The following is a 16,152-nucleotide window of genomic DNA, read 5'->3' as shown; positions in this document are numbered from 1 at the left end:
CCAAATCTAAGTTAAAGCCAGTTACTTGAGCAGGGATTATAGGCATTTTCCAATGATCACCACTACAGAAATAAATAAATAGATTACTTGCTATGTATACACTCAAAGGGAATGTTGCCCAACATGCATAGCTCTTTGCTATTAACAGTAATGAGAACACAGCTGTCTGAGCTTGGAAGCCAGTATTTGCATAGGATAATTCTCAGGGATTTTTATTCTCCACTGGCTTTTGTCCACTACCCAATCTTTGCTTACAAAAGAGCCCAAAAGGCCTTAACATTTATACAAGAATTACCTCGGCTTTGCGATACTTTTGAGATTGTTATAAAGCATGCTGTCACATGGACAGATCTGAAATTCGGTTGAAATATGTAAAACAAATTTCTCTCCTGATAAGCTGCTCAACTTCCTTAGTGCCAATCACAACACTTTTTTCGTAGTCAATCATGCTTTCTCCTAGAGCAACTGGCAAGGACTGCTACTGTGGGCCAAGATGTGAAGCTTTCCCATCCTAAGTCGTTCACAGCTTCAAACTGCCTGCACAGCTCATGTCTGAGTTTCGGCAGACAGCTGTGTGACTTGAGTCAGGTAGTCAGGTATAATCAATCAGCTCTGCAGAGCTCCTATAGCCAAGACAAAACCTCTCCGCTGTCCATGGGCACGTTCTGTTAGCACTCATGGTATGGCTAGGTTTTTTTCCATGGTTTGGTCAGCTAGGTTCAGGGGGGCAAAGTCTTTGATTTCTCAAGAAAGACGAAATACAGTCTTTGGTGTGTGTGCTTTTAACTCAAATAGGTTAGGTGACATGAGACGATCTACAGCAATGTCACTTTCATCAAGAGTCCCCGTGTGTTGCCAAGCCAAACTGCTTTGAATCCAGTCCATTCCCAAATGAGATGATGGTGATGAATGCTGAAGTTTTGTGTGAGATCAATTAGAGATCAATTTCTTATCACTACTCGTGTTCCCCATAATGGAGATCCCTTGCATTTTCAGGTCTGCAATATTTAACTTTCACAGCTGCCTGCACAGCATGCTTGAGTGGTGGTTAAAGCTTTTGCCACGTTGTATGTCAGAAGAAGATGCATTTTGATGGAAAAAAACACAATCGTTTCACTAAAAGATTCTGCCTGCCCCATAGGTGGAGATTTGCATCTCTGTGTTTTCATTGTAACTTTAATTTCTGACTCCATTTAGATCCATTTCTCCTGCTATATTATAAGTAGGGCTGTTCTCTTTACTGGTTATTGTGGTATGCTCACAGTCTCAGACCTCTTCAGCCTGCCAAAACATTTGGAAAAGGAGCTCTTAATGACTCAGTTAAAATGTACATTCAAGAAGTTCACTTATTAGAGGAAATGTAAACTGACCACCAATTGGCTAAACCAGCTGGCTGGACTATTTGTGCTAGTGATTTCTCAGAGCTCCCTGGGGAGTGTAAGCAGGAATAGCAGTTCTCTTCTTTTAGTTCTCTCATGCTCTGTTCTCTAACAGAAAAGTCTTTAAAAGAATTTGTTGGAAGAAGCCAATAGCATTTTACAGATATGTTTAAAAGCTTTATAAATAGTTTTAAACTCCTGTACTTCTAGTATATTCCTTCTGACATGGTCTTTTAAAACTATCTGAAAGAACTGCAGAAAAAATATACAATTTAGCCATAGGAAAAAATTACTTCTTCAGTGTTAATGGTTTTACTTCTGTGAAATTCTGCAAGTCTTCTCTAGAGGTACTTCTATGAGATTATTTCAAGCAATGCAGCAAAAGGATGACTGCAAGGACCTTTTGCTAGAAGTACACCTTCGTGTCTCAGTCACCTGTGTATTTGCTGGCTCGCATTGCACTCCTCTTTCTCTTCCATTGCAATACAAAGTGTCACTTACATAACCTCCCAGCAGCTGGAATTATTCTCAGTAAATGCTCTCACCACCATATGAGCAGATCTCAGTGTAGCAGATGATCGTAAGAAATAGGTCATTCTGAGAAAGGGACAATACAACAGTAACATTCTATTTGTACAGCTGAAAAAGGTGTTTGCTGCCAATGAAGATGAAACCACTGATGTGAGCAGCAGCAGCTTGGTACCTCTTAGTTCAGCAGGTGCAGTGTAGCCACTGGAATTGGAATGCTAGCAATTCTTGACCCTGCTTCTACAGGATACTCAGGTCACTCTGGTTCTGCTGTACCACAGCTACTTGGAATAGCAATAAGTGCAACATGAAAATAACTGAGATTCCCAAATAACATGCATTGACCATGGATTTCATTACTTGGGCAGAATGTTGATTGGGAAATCATGGTTTCAGAGAGCACAGTTATACCTCAATCCATGGGCTTCTGATGCTTAAGCAAAGCTCTCGACTGAAAGTACTAGTTTTGCTTATTTCCAATTCCAAAATTAACATGCAGACTGTACTTTCATGCAGAGGTTTTCGTGGGAGGAATCCATGCAACCAGCTGTGATCTTAGAAATTCCTGATAGTGAGGAGCTATGGTCGTGCAGATGATGCTGAGACTGAATCATGCAATGCACTTTTCTAAACAAAACAGAAAGATGGTGCCACCCTTCTGTCTCCATTGCTATATACTTTATATCAATTGCTGTCCTACAAACTTCAGCCACAAAGGCAGGACTGGAACTGTGCTCAGAGAGCAAAGTTCTTTCACAGTTAAGCTGATGTTTATTATCTTTGAGCAATGTTAAAAGTGTGCTAGCTACGGAAATGCTCCAATAGCTGGCAGGAGATCTAGAACCTGTGACACATGTTGAGCAATTTTCATACCAGGCAGGAGTACACATTTGTGGCTCACATTAGTATCCCCTTCCAGACTGACCATCTATGTGAAAAAAGCACTTTAATCCTTCTTTATAAGTCAAACAATAACAGTAATGCATGTGGGATGCAAATAGAAAACTAATTCAACAATCTGCGTCCAGTTCTCAGACACTGAAATATGCAATTAAACAGGTGTTTAGGGAGTTGATCTCGGATCGTGTCCAAACTCAGCAGGGTCAGTTGTCCTTGGAAAAAGCCACTGACCCCACACAGCAGCAGCCTGAATTTAGCTCTGGTTTACACTTTAGGAATGTGGCATTGTTATTTCTTCCCTTTTCTTATCAAATATAATTATCTGGAGAAAAAAAAAAACTTTTGAGAAAACATGTGATTTCACCAAGTAAAAATCTACTACTGAGGAAATTATTTCTCAGTGTCCAAATAAGGAGTGGGGGAGAAGTTGGGGAAAGTTCTGTTTTCCAAGTAATTTTGGATCTGAAACCCACATTACTGAGCTCGGATGTTTAGTCCTGGCCTGTAATTACCCCTACAAAACATAGACATCCAATCTTTGTATTATTTTAAAAAGGAGCCCTGAGGGTTATAAATGACTGAATGAGCTTCAGTTTTTCAGCAGACAGAGATTCTGGAATGAGCTCACAGATTTGAGTCTCTGCAAGAAATTTGTATCTCAAGAGTAATGTGAATTCCTGGGGTTGTGTTGGTGTTGGTACATTGGCAGGACTAAAATAAAAATGGAATAAAATAAGGAAGTACGGACCCCAGAACAACAATATCTCCTGGTAGAAGGTGAAGAAAAGCTTCCATCAGAACGTTCTCTGCAAGACCTTGCTCTTACAACTGCTCAGCCTTACTGCATCGAGCCCTTCAGTGCTAATTGCTCTCAAATAATTGTGATGGTAAAAACTTGTTCACAATGGTTGGTCAAAAGGATGAAGCACAGCAATAGCTACTACTGTGACCCACAGAAATTTGTGCATTATTATCAGAATTCATTACTTAAGAAAGGAAGTCATGCATGCTAAATATGTTCCAAATAGAACAAAATGTAACAGTCCATCTGTGAAACAGTGCACATTGCCAAAAGTATATCGTCTTGGAAATCTTCTGTCCACATTGGCTTGCCTCTTGGATACAGTGTCCAAGCGAAGTTTCTATCCTAATCGCCAAAGTCTCCAATAATGTAGTTCTAGTTCAACTGTAAGTCCATGTCTTTTTGTGATAGCGCTCTGCTAGGGGCATTAGCACCTTTCCAGCCAGCACAGAAAGGGATAGTCACAAAGAGAGTGCATCAGTTATGGCACCGTGAGCATGGACTTCACCTGTGGAGAGATAAGTGTACTTACTGCCCACTGCTTTCAGCACAGGTGGATGCATAAGGTGTTCCTGGCTCCTGCAGTGAGAAGTGCAAATCATTTTCTGGAACAGGCTGCTCAGGGAGGTGGTAGATTCACCATTCCTGAAAGCGTTCAAGAAAAAGGTAGATGTGGCACTGAATGGTATGGTTCAGTGGGCATGGTGGTGATGGGTTGACAGCTGGACTAGATGATCTTAGTGGTCTTTTCCAATCCTAAATGTTCTATAATTCTTGGGATGAGGCTTCTTCAGTAAGCTTTCCAGTCAGGTCTGTTTTCTCTGTTGTATAGGATGTAACCACATGCTCAAAAATTCCAAAATAAAATTTATCAGTATATTTTTCCTTTATTCCTTTTGAAAGCATTGGTTTGTCAATAAAGTCTTTTCCTGCAGGACTTTGATGTTGTTGTGTCTGAACTGATCAGCTAATTTTTAGGGTGTTGTTTTGGCTGGAAACATATCTTTAGGACTTTATTGTCTGCTGTACTCTTTAACGCTTAAAGTCCTGTTTATGCACAAAATTCTGTTTTTCTGAGTACAAGAAAGGCAAACAGCATCCTTGCCTACAATTTTTGAACCTAGTTTTCTAGAGAGGCAGTGTCCTAAGCACCTCTCTGTCTAAGCTCCTTCTCTTCTTTCCTCCTGGCTTTCTCCCCTGGCTTTCCACATCCTAAACCTACTCAGCTTGCCAAACAATCTCCTAGTTCCTGCATATCCATTTCCACTAAGCAGTAGTTTAGTCATCTGTGGGCTCTTTGATTCAACAGGTTACCTGGGGTGATAACTTGCATTCTTTCTCTTGCCCTTGTTTCATGCTTTATAATGATGTAATTGTTCTATGTGCTCTGAAAGAAAGGTGATTAATGCGCTCAGCATCTGGAGGTTGATGACTTAGCATCTTTTGACATAAGAAAGTTATCAACAGTTTCTGAGTTTTCAGTATTTTTTTCTACAGTTTCTACAAACACTAGACATGCAGTGCCTCTCACTAAAAATTAAATTTATTAATAAAATTGCAAATGAAAATTTTGATGAAAAATTGAACATGGATAATTTTAAAATGAGCAATAATGAAGTTATTTTTCTCTTCTGCAAAGGAAAAGTAACTTGGAAGAACTTCACAAATTTCTAGTCTCTTTTTCAGTAATTGTGACCATACAACCTTAGACATAAATTGATGTTGCAAGTGCATGATTTTTTTCTATTTCACATTTTGGAGAAGAAATACTGTTCATGTATAAGGCCCTAAAGTAATGGAACATCTACATATGTTCTGCTAAGTTTTTCAAATGGTTATTGAGTAGTAATGCTAAAGTTTGTGCCTTACATCTATTTTGAATTTGTCTTCTAAATGTGTAAGCATTTCATCTCATTATCTTTCGCTAGCTTTAGTGACCATCTAAAAACTTTGCTTCCATGCAGAATTTTATAAATCAGTGTCAAATATACCATGAATCTTTTTAAAATAGATGAATAAATGGAGTCTTGCTGTGAGACAGGCTTTTGTGACTTGGAAGTGCTCTTTGGAGATTTCCTGATCTCTTTGCAATATCGCTATTTGAGCTGCTGACACCACAAATGTATTTCAGTAATTATTTTACTAATGCAATATACAGTGGTAAGAACAATTTCCTGTGTCTACTCAACATTCTTATGTTTATGTTTGTATTTGCAGTGCCGTGTCAGGAAAAGTTCATGTTCAAATTATTATCTTTAACGACTCTGGAGTTATTTTCATTACTAACATTTTTTTATTCTTGATATGACCTTGCATTTGTCTGCCTTGAAATGAACTTTCGAATGTACCCATTTGACCATATCTAGCAAATTATCTTTACTGCTCCCTTTTTTAGTTCTTAACTCCACCCATTTGTGATCCTCTGTGTTTTATCCTAAATGTGGAAAAAATTCGACCAAAACTAAATCCTGAATATCTCGTAGACACTCACATTATGACTCTACCCTTAAGATTCTCTCTTGAGTTTTCTAGTCTTCTAGTTTTAGCCTATTCCATATGGCCAGCATTGAATATGTCTGGTTTTAATTCAGTAAGCTGATGTATTGTTTTACTTTTTATGCTGTGATTTCTTGTATTGTTACTGAGTCAGTATAAAAGGTCACTGTGCGCTAGCCTCCCTGGTGAAATGTGGTAGTATCTTGCAGTTTGATAGCTAGGTTTTCTTTCCAACTGCCCTGTTTTCCATATGCATGGCTTTGAACTTATTTTTATAGTTATTTATTTCCAGACAATGAGATTAAAGATTTCTTTCATTGTTCTATTATATGGCTAAATTCACAAGAATCTGAAGATTACCACTAGCTTTTACAGATTATAAAACATAAAGCTAGTAATTTGCATGCTGAACACAATTAGTTCATGTATTTATTTTGACACTGTAAATGATATCTATCCAGTCATTAGGCATCTTGCAATCCATTAAAAATACAATCTGTACCAATAAAAACAAAGCATCAACATATCACATTCCACAAAAAAAAAAAAAAAAAAAAAAAAAAAAAAAACCAGCCAGTCAACCAGAAATGTAAAAAAACACTCTCTCCACCCTTCCAATCCCTAAAGGAAACCCCAATGCCCCAGCCATCTCACCTCTGTCCAAATGTCAAGTAAACAAAACATCACGTGCCAGGGTTGCTAGACCAAATCACCACCAACATAAATTCTTCAGGAGGACATTCTGAGCTAAGAGACAGTGATGGATATTGGTGAGTGATGGAATATTTGGGCTCAGGCTCTTGCAGCAAGAGCCTTTTGACAAGTGTGTGTAGAAATTCCTCCAACCTATTCTCTCATTCAGTCAGTAAACCGAAGATTTTTAAAACTAATGGGTTTGAGTCATGGTGCTCAGTGTTTGTTCTACACGGTATGTTGTAGAGGAAGATATCTGTGGTCTGGACAGGTTGTGTGGTTGCTCTCAATATTCATTTGGGAAGTAACAATGCAAACTGTTCCCACTTCAGGTCAAATTTTAATTTCAGACTGGACTTCTGCCCTGTAACTAGCTGTGGAGCAGTAATACCAATGCAACAACTAGAAGGTCAGATGAGAGAATATTGTTAACTGCTAATTTGATAGTATACGACAGCATAACCAAGAGCCAAGACAGGGCCAGAGTTGGCCAAGCATGGCTAGTTTTCTCTCCAGTTGATATAACTTCTTTTTCCCTTCCTGTTAAATGTATAATTTTGATTTTATTCTCATTGTTTTTCACACTGTAAATGGCCTGAGCAAGACACAGAGTCCCAGCTTGAGTATTCTCCAAGAGGATACCTAATGGGTAACGAATTGTTGCACTGATATTTTTCTCACAGTGCAAATATCAGCTTTAACTTTGTGAGCCGATGTAATGTAAATAGCTCCCAAAACTATCGACCTGGTTGCATTAGCTGGGCCTGTCAGAGTTTAATGGGACATCACTGTAAGGAGCAATCTTAGAGAAAGACAGAGATGCGTAATGTAGAACCATTGTATGCATTCAGGAAGAGGCAAAAAAATTTCAGTAAGATACTAGCGATGCTGTTTATACCTATTGCGTACAATATCATTAATGAAGTCAGTGAAGTATTTCCTCATAATGAGAGGAAACAAGGTATTTTTAAGGGAAAACTTCAGGCTGATCAGGTTTTCCTGAGGCAGCAGGAACTCCACAGGTATCCTCTGTTGTAAAAATTTTGCATTCAAATGGAAATGCATCTCCAAGACCACTGTGGAAGGTGCAGGCTGAGACTAAGCAAGGAGTCAAATCACAGAGACAAAAGCTAGTTGAAGGTCGAAAGGGATCTGTGGAGGTCATCTGATCTGGCATGCTCAAGCATGGCCACCTAGAGCCTCTTGCACAGAAACATGTCCAGAAGGCTCTGATTATTTCTGAGGAGGGAGAAATCTGTCTGATAGCAATGAAAAGAGGAGTGATGCCTTACTTCTCTTGAGTGACTATTGCTCATGAAACCATTACAAAGATGGCTTTAGGAACAAAACTGATTGCACAGCCACCCATTGCTTTTTCCGCAAGCAAAACACACCACAGCCAAGTAGAGGAACTGCAGTCTTCAATACATGGCAGTAAGACCATGAGCCTCATTTTGTCTCCGCTGGGTTTCACCTATTAGTAACACTAGAAACAGTGAACATGAAAAAATAAAATTTCTTCTTATTTTTAAGTTCAGGAGAGGCTAGAAGCAGCAAGGTTGGCTAGATCCCAAGGGCCCACTCTTTAAACAATAAGTAAGCATAACAAATAGAAAGTTTTTTCATTTAGAAAACATTAATGTGATTCTTACGAAATTTATGGTTAGATAATATCTGTGTTCAAATAGTACCAATTACGTGTGATATGCTGTATGAAGGGAGGATCCAGAACTGAAGCCCAATCTTAGAAGCAATAGATGAACTGCATAACATATTTATGTATCCTTATAGTCTAGACTTCTTATCTTACTGCTTTCCTACTTCCCCCACCATTTTGCCAGCCTTTCCTCTAGCCAATAAAGACGTGGGAACAGATTTCTGACATAGTTAATTATCCCTAACTGTGCCACTCTTGTTATCTTAATAGCTTTAACTCACCGTAAATTGCTGATACAGATTTTTTGAAGATAAGAACTCCAGACTCTTTGCATTTGTGTAGTGTGTAGGTATTTATTTATATATCAGAACATGTTAGATATGTTGCTGTGGTAGACTGGATCAGTTATTTCATGTTTGCTAGGATTTTACACCTCATTGAGTTATAGTTCCTGCCCTCTTCTGCCTGATCCAGCCCAGTGCATTGTGAGATATTCTCAATCATGACCCAACAAAAGTCTGGGTTAATGAGAGTCAGGGAGTGATAAAGGGAGTAACATTGCTCAGATGACATTGGACTTCAGCGAAGGCCAGTGCATGGTATGCCGGAATAAAAATTAGTTTAGGTATCAGTAAATAAAACATAGAAATCTGAGTTGGCTGAAAAAATGACACAATTTATCTTGTGATATTTCTGCTTCTGACATGTAGAGACAAACACAATGCCAGAAATATCAGGGAAAAGACTGAGCAAGGAAGAATTCAAATTGAACTTATGACTCTGAAAGGCATTTTTAATCTGTTAGGTTCCAGTGTCCTGGCTTATATAAATGTAGGAATGTTATTCACCTCCTCTGAAAAAAAAAAAAGAAAAAGAAAAAAGAAAAAAGAGAAAGGCCCACAACAAAGCACCCTAAGGGGTTGTAATAAAAAGCCAAATACATTAAAAACAATGGGGATGGTAAAAAAAAAAAAAAAAAAAAAAAAGTTCTATTTTCAGGAAATTGATTCTAGAGAAGTATACATTTTTTCTCTCAGGTAAAGGTTGATATTGCTTGAACCTTCTGACTAAAAATTTGCAGTGAGATATTATGTGTTGGTAAAGGTAGGAAGCAACATTCTGTATGCATTTGATCCTCACAATGGTTGTGTTTGTGTGTCTCTCAAGCCTCTGCTCAGCTCTTGCTGTGCAGTTGAGTTACATATCCCTTGCAGCAGCCACTGCCCAGGGCTGACCAGTGTCCCAAAGCATGGAAATCCCAGTGCAGTGACAAAAAAAGAGTGGAAGTAATGAAAAGCATGCCTTTCCCAAGGCTCTCTGTGACACAGTGGGTCATCTGCAGAAGGGAAAGGTTTGATGAGCACACTTAGTTCTCGTTGCCATCTGACATTTACTTTTATGAATTTACTTCAGGTTACAGTCATTCTCTCTGGTTTACTGCACATTGTCTCCTTGCACAGACCTGTGTACACACTACAACTCCCTGCACAGCTTGACAAACCTTTTGTTCCCATTTCAACTATTAATTGTTGTATTTCTGTGTTGCAGATATTGATGAATGTGCTTCCGATTCTCACCAGTGTAATCCCACCCAGATCTGCATCAATACTGAGGGGGGATATACCTGTTCCTGCACTGAAGGCTACTGGCTGCTAGAAGGCCAGTGTTTAGGTAAGGACCTCTTGCCTTATGAGATTTGCATATCTGTTTTATATCTGTACCTGTGAATGGTTGAACTCATTTCACTGAGTGTCAAATATGGAGTTAAGGCTATGGCTGTGCAGAAACTAATATCTTTCATCTTTGCAAGTGCCAACAGTATGCTTGGCAGAGGGATTCCCTGGTGGAACAAAATGTAGATGTAAGTGCCATACGACAGCTGCTATGTTACACATGGGATTTTTACATTCCCTTTTGTAATAGTCATGTAAGAGGATGTGTACAAAAAGGCTTCTTCCCAAACAGACATGTCCTTTTCACGCAGTTATAGTCCAGACCGGAAGGGATAACTATTCAGTACCAAGAAACAAGCTCATAAATCCATTCAGCCAACTTGCACCAACGGGTGCAGTTTCTGCAGCTTTCAGGCAGTTTTTTTTTTAAATTTTATTATTTTTCTTGCAGCAATGTCCTTTCATCCTTTTTAGCTCAGCCTTGCTGAAAAAAACATCCTTTAACAAACAGCACAGGAAAGATTTCCAGTCTCCCCAGACCTGCATGTTGTCTGACATGCCTGTGGGATGATAAAGGAGATGCTCATGTTAGGTACAGCTCTCTAAGGGAGATACGACAAAAAAAACCTTTTTTAACATTTGTTCTATAACTTTTTTCCCCTGGGCGTGGGCTGTTTGCCTGCCAGCTATCCAGAGCTGGACCATTCTGTCACAACACCTCAGCTGGAAGAAGAATGGGATTTCCCTGCCCATTCAGTCCTGGAGCTTCTCCAGATGTTTTCTGAATTTCTTCTCCCAAGTACCAGTTCTAGTGCAGGACTGTCATCTAACTACTAACTACTGCAAGCTGCTGCTGCGTAACGCTGCAGGCATGGGGAGGCTGATGGGACAGAGCTTATCTCAGCTAAATGGGGGTCTGCATGGCTGCGGCTGCGGCAGGGAATCAATGTCATGTAATGAAGGGAAATGAAGTCTCCAAGCCTCCTGCTCCTTAATCTCTGGTAATTCCTGTTGGGGGGAAAAAAAAAAAAAAAAAAGTGGAAAATAATAGAATCATAGAATGCATGCTAAGTGCATTATTAAATAAATAAAATAGGCTGACTATAATGTCAGAAAGGAGCCATTCTATTCTGCCAGGTTAGAGGAAACTATAACCAGCCCATACAGGGAGCATCTGTATTCTCTTGAATACACAAAGGAACTGGAGGTGAGGAGCAGCCTGAATATGTGGATGCATGGAGCTAACCTTGAGTTGGGGCTTGCACAGGTATTTGTGATGGGGACGAGGTGAGAGAGGGCAGGGAGGGGGATTTTGCTTTATGTCATCTGTTGTGTTACCAATTTACTTCTCCAAGTTACAGCCCAAACTTAAGGATTGTGTGGATCATTCAGGACTTGGACATGGATCTAAAGCACTTTGCTGCTTGATGGATATACCAGAGAGCTGAAGTGACTGCTTTGCTGAACTGATTTGAGAATCTGCTTGTGCCATTTAAAATAAGCAATAATGTTCTACTGTTGCCCACTTTATGCATGCATGGGTGGATTATTTCAGGGTAGTGCAAAGAGCTAGAAGCAAGTTTTGTTTAGAATCTTTTTTTTTTTTTTACTTCCAAAAAGCCTGTTTTCCATACTTTCCATTGGGCTTGAAGAGGTAATTTTTTTCTGTCATTAGGCAGTTAAAGACTGTTCATTTAATGCAATCAGAGGACTGGTTTGAGTTTTTAGAGACAGGTCCTTAGGGAATACTCTTAGTATACCACACTTACAAAAAGCTACACTGCTGTCTATTGTAATAATCCCAGTAATGTTTACACAGCAAGAGACATTACAGTAAATTCCACAAGAACCACCTACAAGAAGAAACTCTGTAGAAGTTCTTCCTTCAAAAATTGCAATGCTCTCGAGATAACTTCCACAAAATCCAGTGCTTGTATTTAAAGTAATGCAATGTGTCAGTGAAATGAGGTATTAATTTACTTAAAATCAATGTTACTTTTGCAGAGTTTGGGCCAAGCCTAGTGCTGTTGTACATACCAGAGCTGACCCTGGCCTTTGAGTTATCCTGCTATTTGAAATGTGGTGGGAAATTAAAGGTAGTAAGGGTAAAACCAAGTGTCAATGTCCTTGTTATTTTACACAGTGAGAGTATTTCCAAAGCTTTGATATTTTCAGCATGCCTTCACAAGACTTGGCAAAACCGTGCTATTGAAGCCAACAATGTAAAGCTGAATTACAGGATGTAGCTACTTATCCATCAGATTCAAAATGTTGTTGTTTTTATAGTATTACCAAATCATGTAAAAGTTCAAGTCATTCAAGAATTCATTTTCCCAAAACAGTCTTAACATATTGCACCAAAACAGGAAGCATTTAGCTAACAAATAATGAGCTGCTGGAATTCATCTAGATGTAACTGTATGCATGAGAACCATAGGGAAAATACTGTCATTTTGATTTTCTTGTGCATTGGAATGCACGATGAGGGTCACTCTACCAAAACCTGTGCCTTTCCTCACAGAACTTTACTCACCAAACTTTATTTACAGCAGACTGGCTGCAGATTTTACACTTGTTTGGTCTTCCTAGCTTAGCATTTCATTGATGAAATGCTCTCATTTCCTACTCTCTTTAGAGCCTTAGGAATGGACATTCAAAACTGTGTCTTCTTGTGTGAGTCTTTCAGATGGCAGGATCATCACTTTTCCAAATTATCCACAGCCTTTTACACAGTTACAGTTTTTCCATACACGGTTCTATTTTCAAACTGGGAAAAAATTAATGTGCTCTTTCAATAAAACAATCTCCCATGGTCATACTTACAGAAAGCATTTATAAAGAGAGGGTCTTCCAGCACCTGCTTTGTCCTCTGCTGTCATTACAATGGCCCTAGAGATTAGCAATGATGGGTGTTGAATGAGAGGTAAGACTTGCTCTAATCTTATTTTAGTCACCCATAAGAAGAATCTGAACAGGAATTCGATGTTTAGACCATCACTGGAAGGCTGCAAAGCTGCAAAGCTTTGAGAGCAGCCACTAAAAAAATCTCCATAAATCAAAAGCCAAAAACTAAAGGGAATGTAAAGCCTTGAAAGTGACAGCTACTACGGTTCCTAGGCCAGGAACAAAATTCTTCTAGCACTTCCAGCATACATAATTTACAGCATTTTCTTCGACTTTTAACAGTCGGCTGCATGTATTTTTAATGCTTTATTTAAGCCCAAGTTACTATTTCATTTTGGTAGCAAATTTATTGTTTGCATTTTTGATCTTGTAATTTATCTTTTAAAGATTTACATAAAATGCAAATGTGACTATTGAAAAACAATTCTTCTGAGAACATCCAGTCTGGAATAAAAAAAGGAGCACTTAGTAAGATATACTTGGGTTTTTTTTGTGAGTAGCTTTGGTATGCATGGAAATAAAACATTCTTCTCCCTTGATTCTGGTAAAGCTTTGCTGCAGGGCTGTGTCTGTGTTGATGGGCAGTACCAGGTGTCAGGTGGACTTCCAGGTAATGCCTAAAGGGGCCTTCTGATAACATAGCATTGAGCTCAACATTACAGCAATGGCAGTCATTTCATAGCATCTGCTGTCAGACGTGGAGAAAAATGCAGTGCTGCATTCTTTTGAGCAAAAATACATTTTAACTGTAATTCGGTCTGATCACCTGAAAGTCTGGCTGTTAGGTCTGTAACCACCGCACTGTTATTTCTCTGTTGTTGGTGCCATTGATTCAGGGTGTTTGATGCTTTGTATTTGCATGTAGAAACACCAACCACTCTGCTTTTTCTCTTTCCCATTCATAGATATAGATGAGTGCCGTTACGGCTACTGCCAGCAGCTGTGTGCCAACGTGCCTGGTTCCTACTCCTGTACGTGCAACCCAGGCTTTACCCTTAACGATGATGGAAGATCGTGCCAAGGTACCATGCATTCTTAACCATGATTGAAATCTTTGCTCCCAACCAGCAACGCTGTTAAAATGTGCTTAGTTCTTAGCATGCAAGTAACTGCCACAGCATTGCTTTGAAAATGTTGATAGATTTCTCTGAGATATTTCTGTAGCTCCCTTGTGAACATTTGTTTGCCGTCACAGCACACAGGAGGGCTACAGATGCAACCTGAGCAGTATATCAGTAGGAATATGCAAACAGGCCCAACCCCCCTAGATTTTTTACTGAAATTACCAAGATCTGAAGCACTTTTACCTAAGACAGGAAACCTGCCAGATAAGCAAATTACATCCGAGTCACCCAAGCTTCAGATGAGGGTCCTGAGCATGAGAACAGCTTTTGCTGTGATGTGCTACCTGAATCACAGTCAACACAACCTCTCCATAAGATGATACATGACAATGATAAAAGAACTTTCCAGAAATTGTTAATGTCCTAAATGAATAAAAAATGGTTTTCTCACAGCCAGAGTTCCCATAAGGATCAGTCCTCATTGTGTTATTCCCCTAAGGTTATCCTACTGCATTTTGTATCGGGTCGGTTATAGCAGAATCTTTTCCATGATTTTAATGTTGCAAGATAAACAGACATGCATTTATAATAAATATTTCACCCTATCTTTCATGTTATTTTTTGAAGACATTGCCAAAATGTTTGAATTCCACGTGTGTTGCTTCCAACACGTTTTTTCTGACATCATCTGGTATCTCAATAAATAACACTGACGTTGTTATGTTTTTCAGAACAAATTATTTTTACTATACATGTAATCCATTTGAAATGCCTTATAGTAATGAATTAAAAATAGAGTTTGGAGAGCAGTTACTGATTCAGGGTATTATCTTCCTGCAGATGTGAATGAATGTACGGGAGAAAACCCTTGCTCTCAGACTTGTGTCAATACCTATGGCTCTTTTCTCTGCCGCTGTGAACCTGGCTACGAACTGGAAGCTGACGGAGTTAACTGCAGTGGTAACTGTCTTCAGTTATTTATTGTTTTAGTTTCTTTAGTTCTATTATGCTTTCTTTTTCCAGCGTACTGTTTTGTGTAGGCTTTTGTAGAAGTCTTCTGCTTTGGTGTACGATTAGCAGCAGGATAACTGCAATTAATGTGATCTTCCTTCCAGTTACAGTATGCAGCAAATACCAAGAAAAGCGCAGGGGAGGAGGGCTGCAAAAGGTTTTAAAGAACTAAACTGAAAATTAAAAAGCTCTAAGATAACAGCGGAACATAAGGTTTCCAATGCTGAATGGGAATCTTACTAAAGCAAGTAAACTAGGGACAGTCCTAGAACATTTTTCCACGATAAAGAAATACTCATTCATAAAGCACTTTTCCATTTGTCTGTTGAATGCACGTACCCTTTTTGTTCTTATGATCTCACACTTCTGCCTAAGCCTTCCCTATTTTCCCCTGCATGGCTCTGTCTGCACTTGAAAAATTATGTGCCATTTCTTAGCAGTTATTGCTGATCTTTCAGCTCATAGCAGATGAAACTGCTTATGTCATTCTACCTTTTCCTCTCTTGTTTTTGTTTTTATTTTATTGCTTTATTTTAATTGAAGATGAAATGTATTTCTGTGCTTAATGTTCCCACAGCTTGATAAAATTAGAGAATCCAGCCAATATTTTTTGGAAGAAAAAACACTGGAAAATACTTGTTTTTTAATTTACAGTAAACAGATGTAACATGCTGTTTCTGAGAGAGAAACAGAGAGTGATATGCAGTATGTGTGTCAGTTAGAGTTCCCAAAGCTATTCTTTCATGCACATCTCCTTGTTCTGAGGGAAGGTGCAAACCTTCCTTTGACCCTTCTATACCAGAAAACACTTGTCACAAGCATGTCACATTCCTCTGGATGAGCTTCCTTCACCTCACAAGGAATTGCTAGATATCACTGGGGCTCACTAAGGAAACAGTCCCAGTGAGAATAGTTGGCAGCACCGCAGAAGGATTTAGAAATAGCAAAGGTGTCTGCCCTGGGTCACTCATAAGCAAAAACATATGGCCTTTGTGCCTTTACCTCCAGCATTTGACAGCAGCTGAGCACAGGTTCTATGAATCTG

General features: G+C 39.0%; 1 protein-coding gene across 1 annotated transcript in view; it reads left to right on the top strand.

Annotated features, from left to right (window-relative positions):
- Positions 1-16,152, top strand: part of FBLN5 (fibulin 5) — a 46,310-nt gene that overhangs the window by 18,009 nt on the left and 12,149 nt on the right. The window contains exons 6-8 of the mRNA XM_042864146.1: positions 10,004-10,126; positions 13,938-14,054; positions 14,937-15,056. Of these exons, the coding sequence (XP_042720080.1) occupies positions 10,004-10,126; positions 13,938-14,054; positions 14,937-15,056 (360 nt within the window). The remainder of the gene's footprint in view (positions 1-10,003; positions 10,127-13,937; positions 14,055-14,936; positions 15,057-16,152) is intronic.

The sequence above is a fragment of the Lagopus leucura genome, unplaced genomic scaffold (assembly GCF_019238085.1).
Source record: "Lagopus leucura isolate 7727_CA_CO unplaced genomic scaffold, USGS_WTPT01 Super-Scaffold_1, whole genome shotgun sequence".
Taxonomy (NCBI): domain Eukaryota; kingdom Metazoa; phylum Chordata; class Aves; order Galliformes; family Phasianidae; genus Lagopus; species Lagopus leucura.
This window is presented reverse-complemented; position numbering and strand designations above follow the sequence as displayed.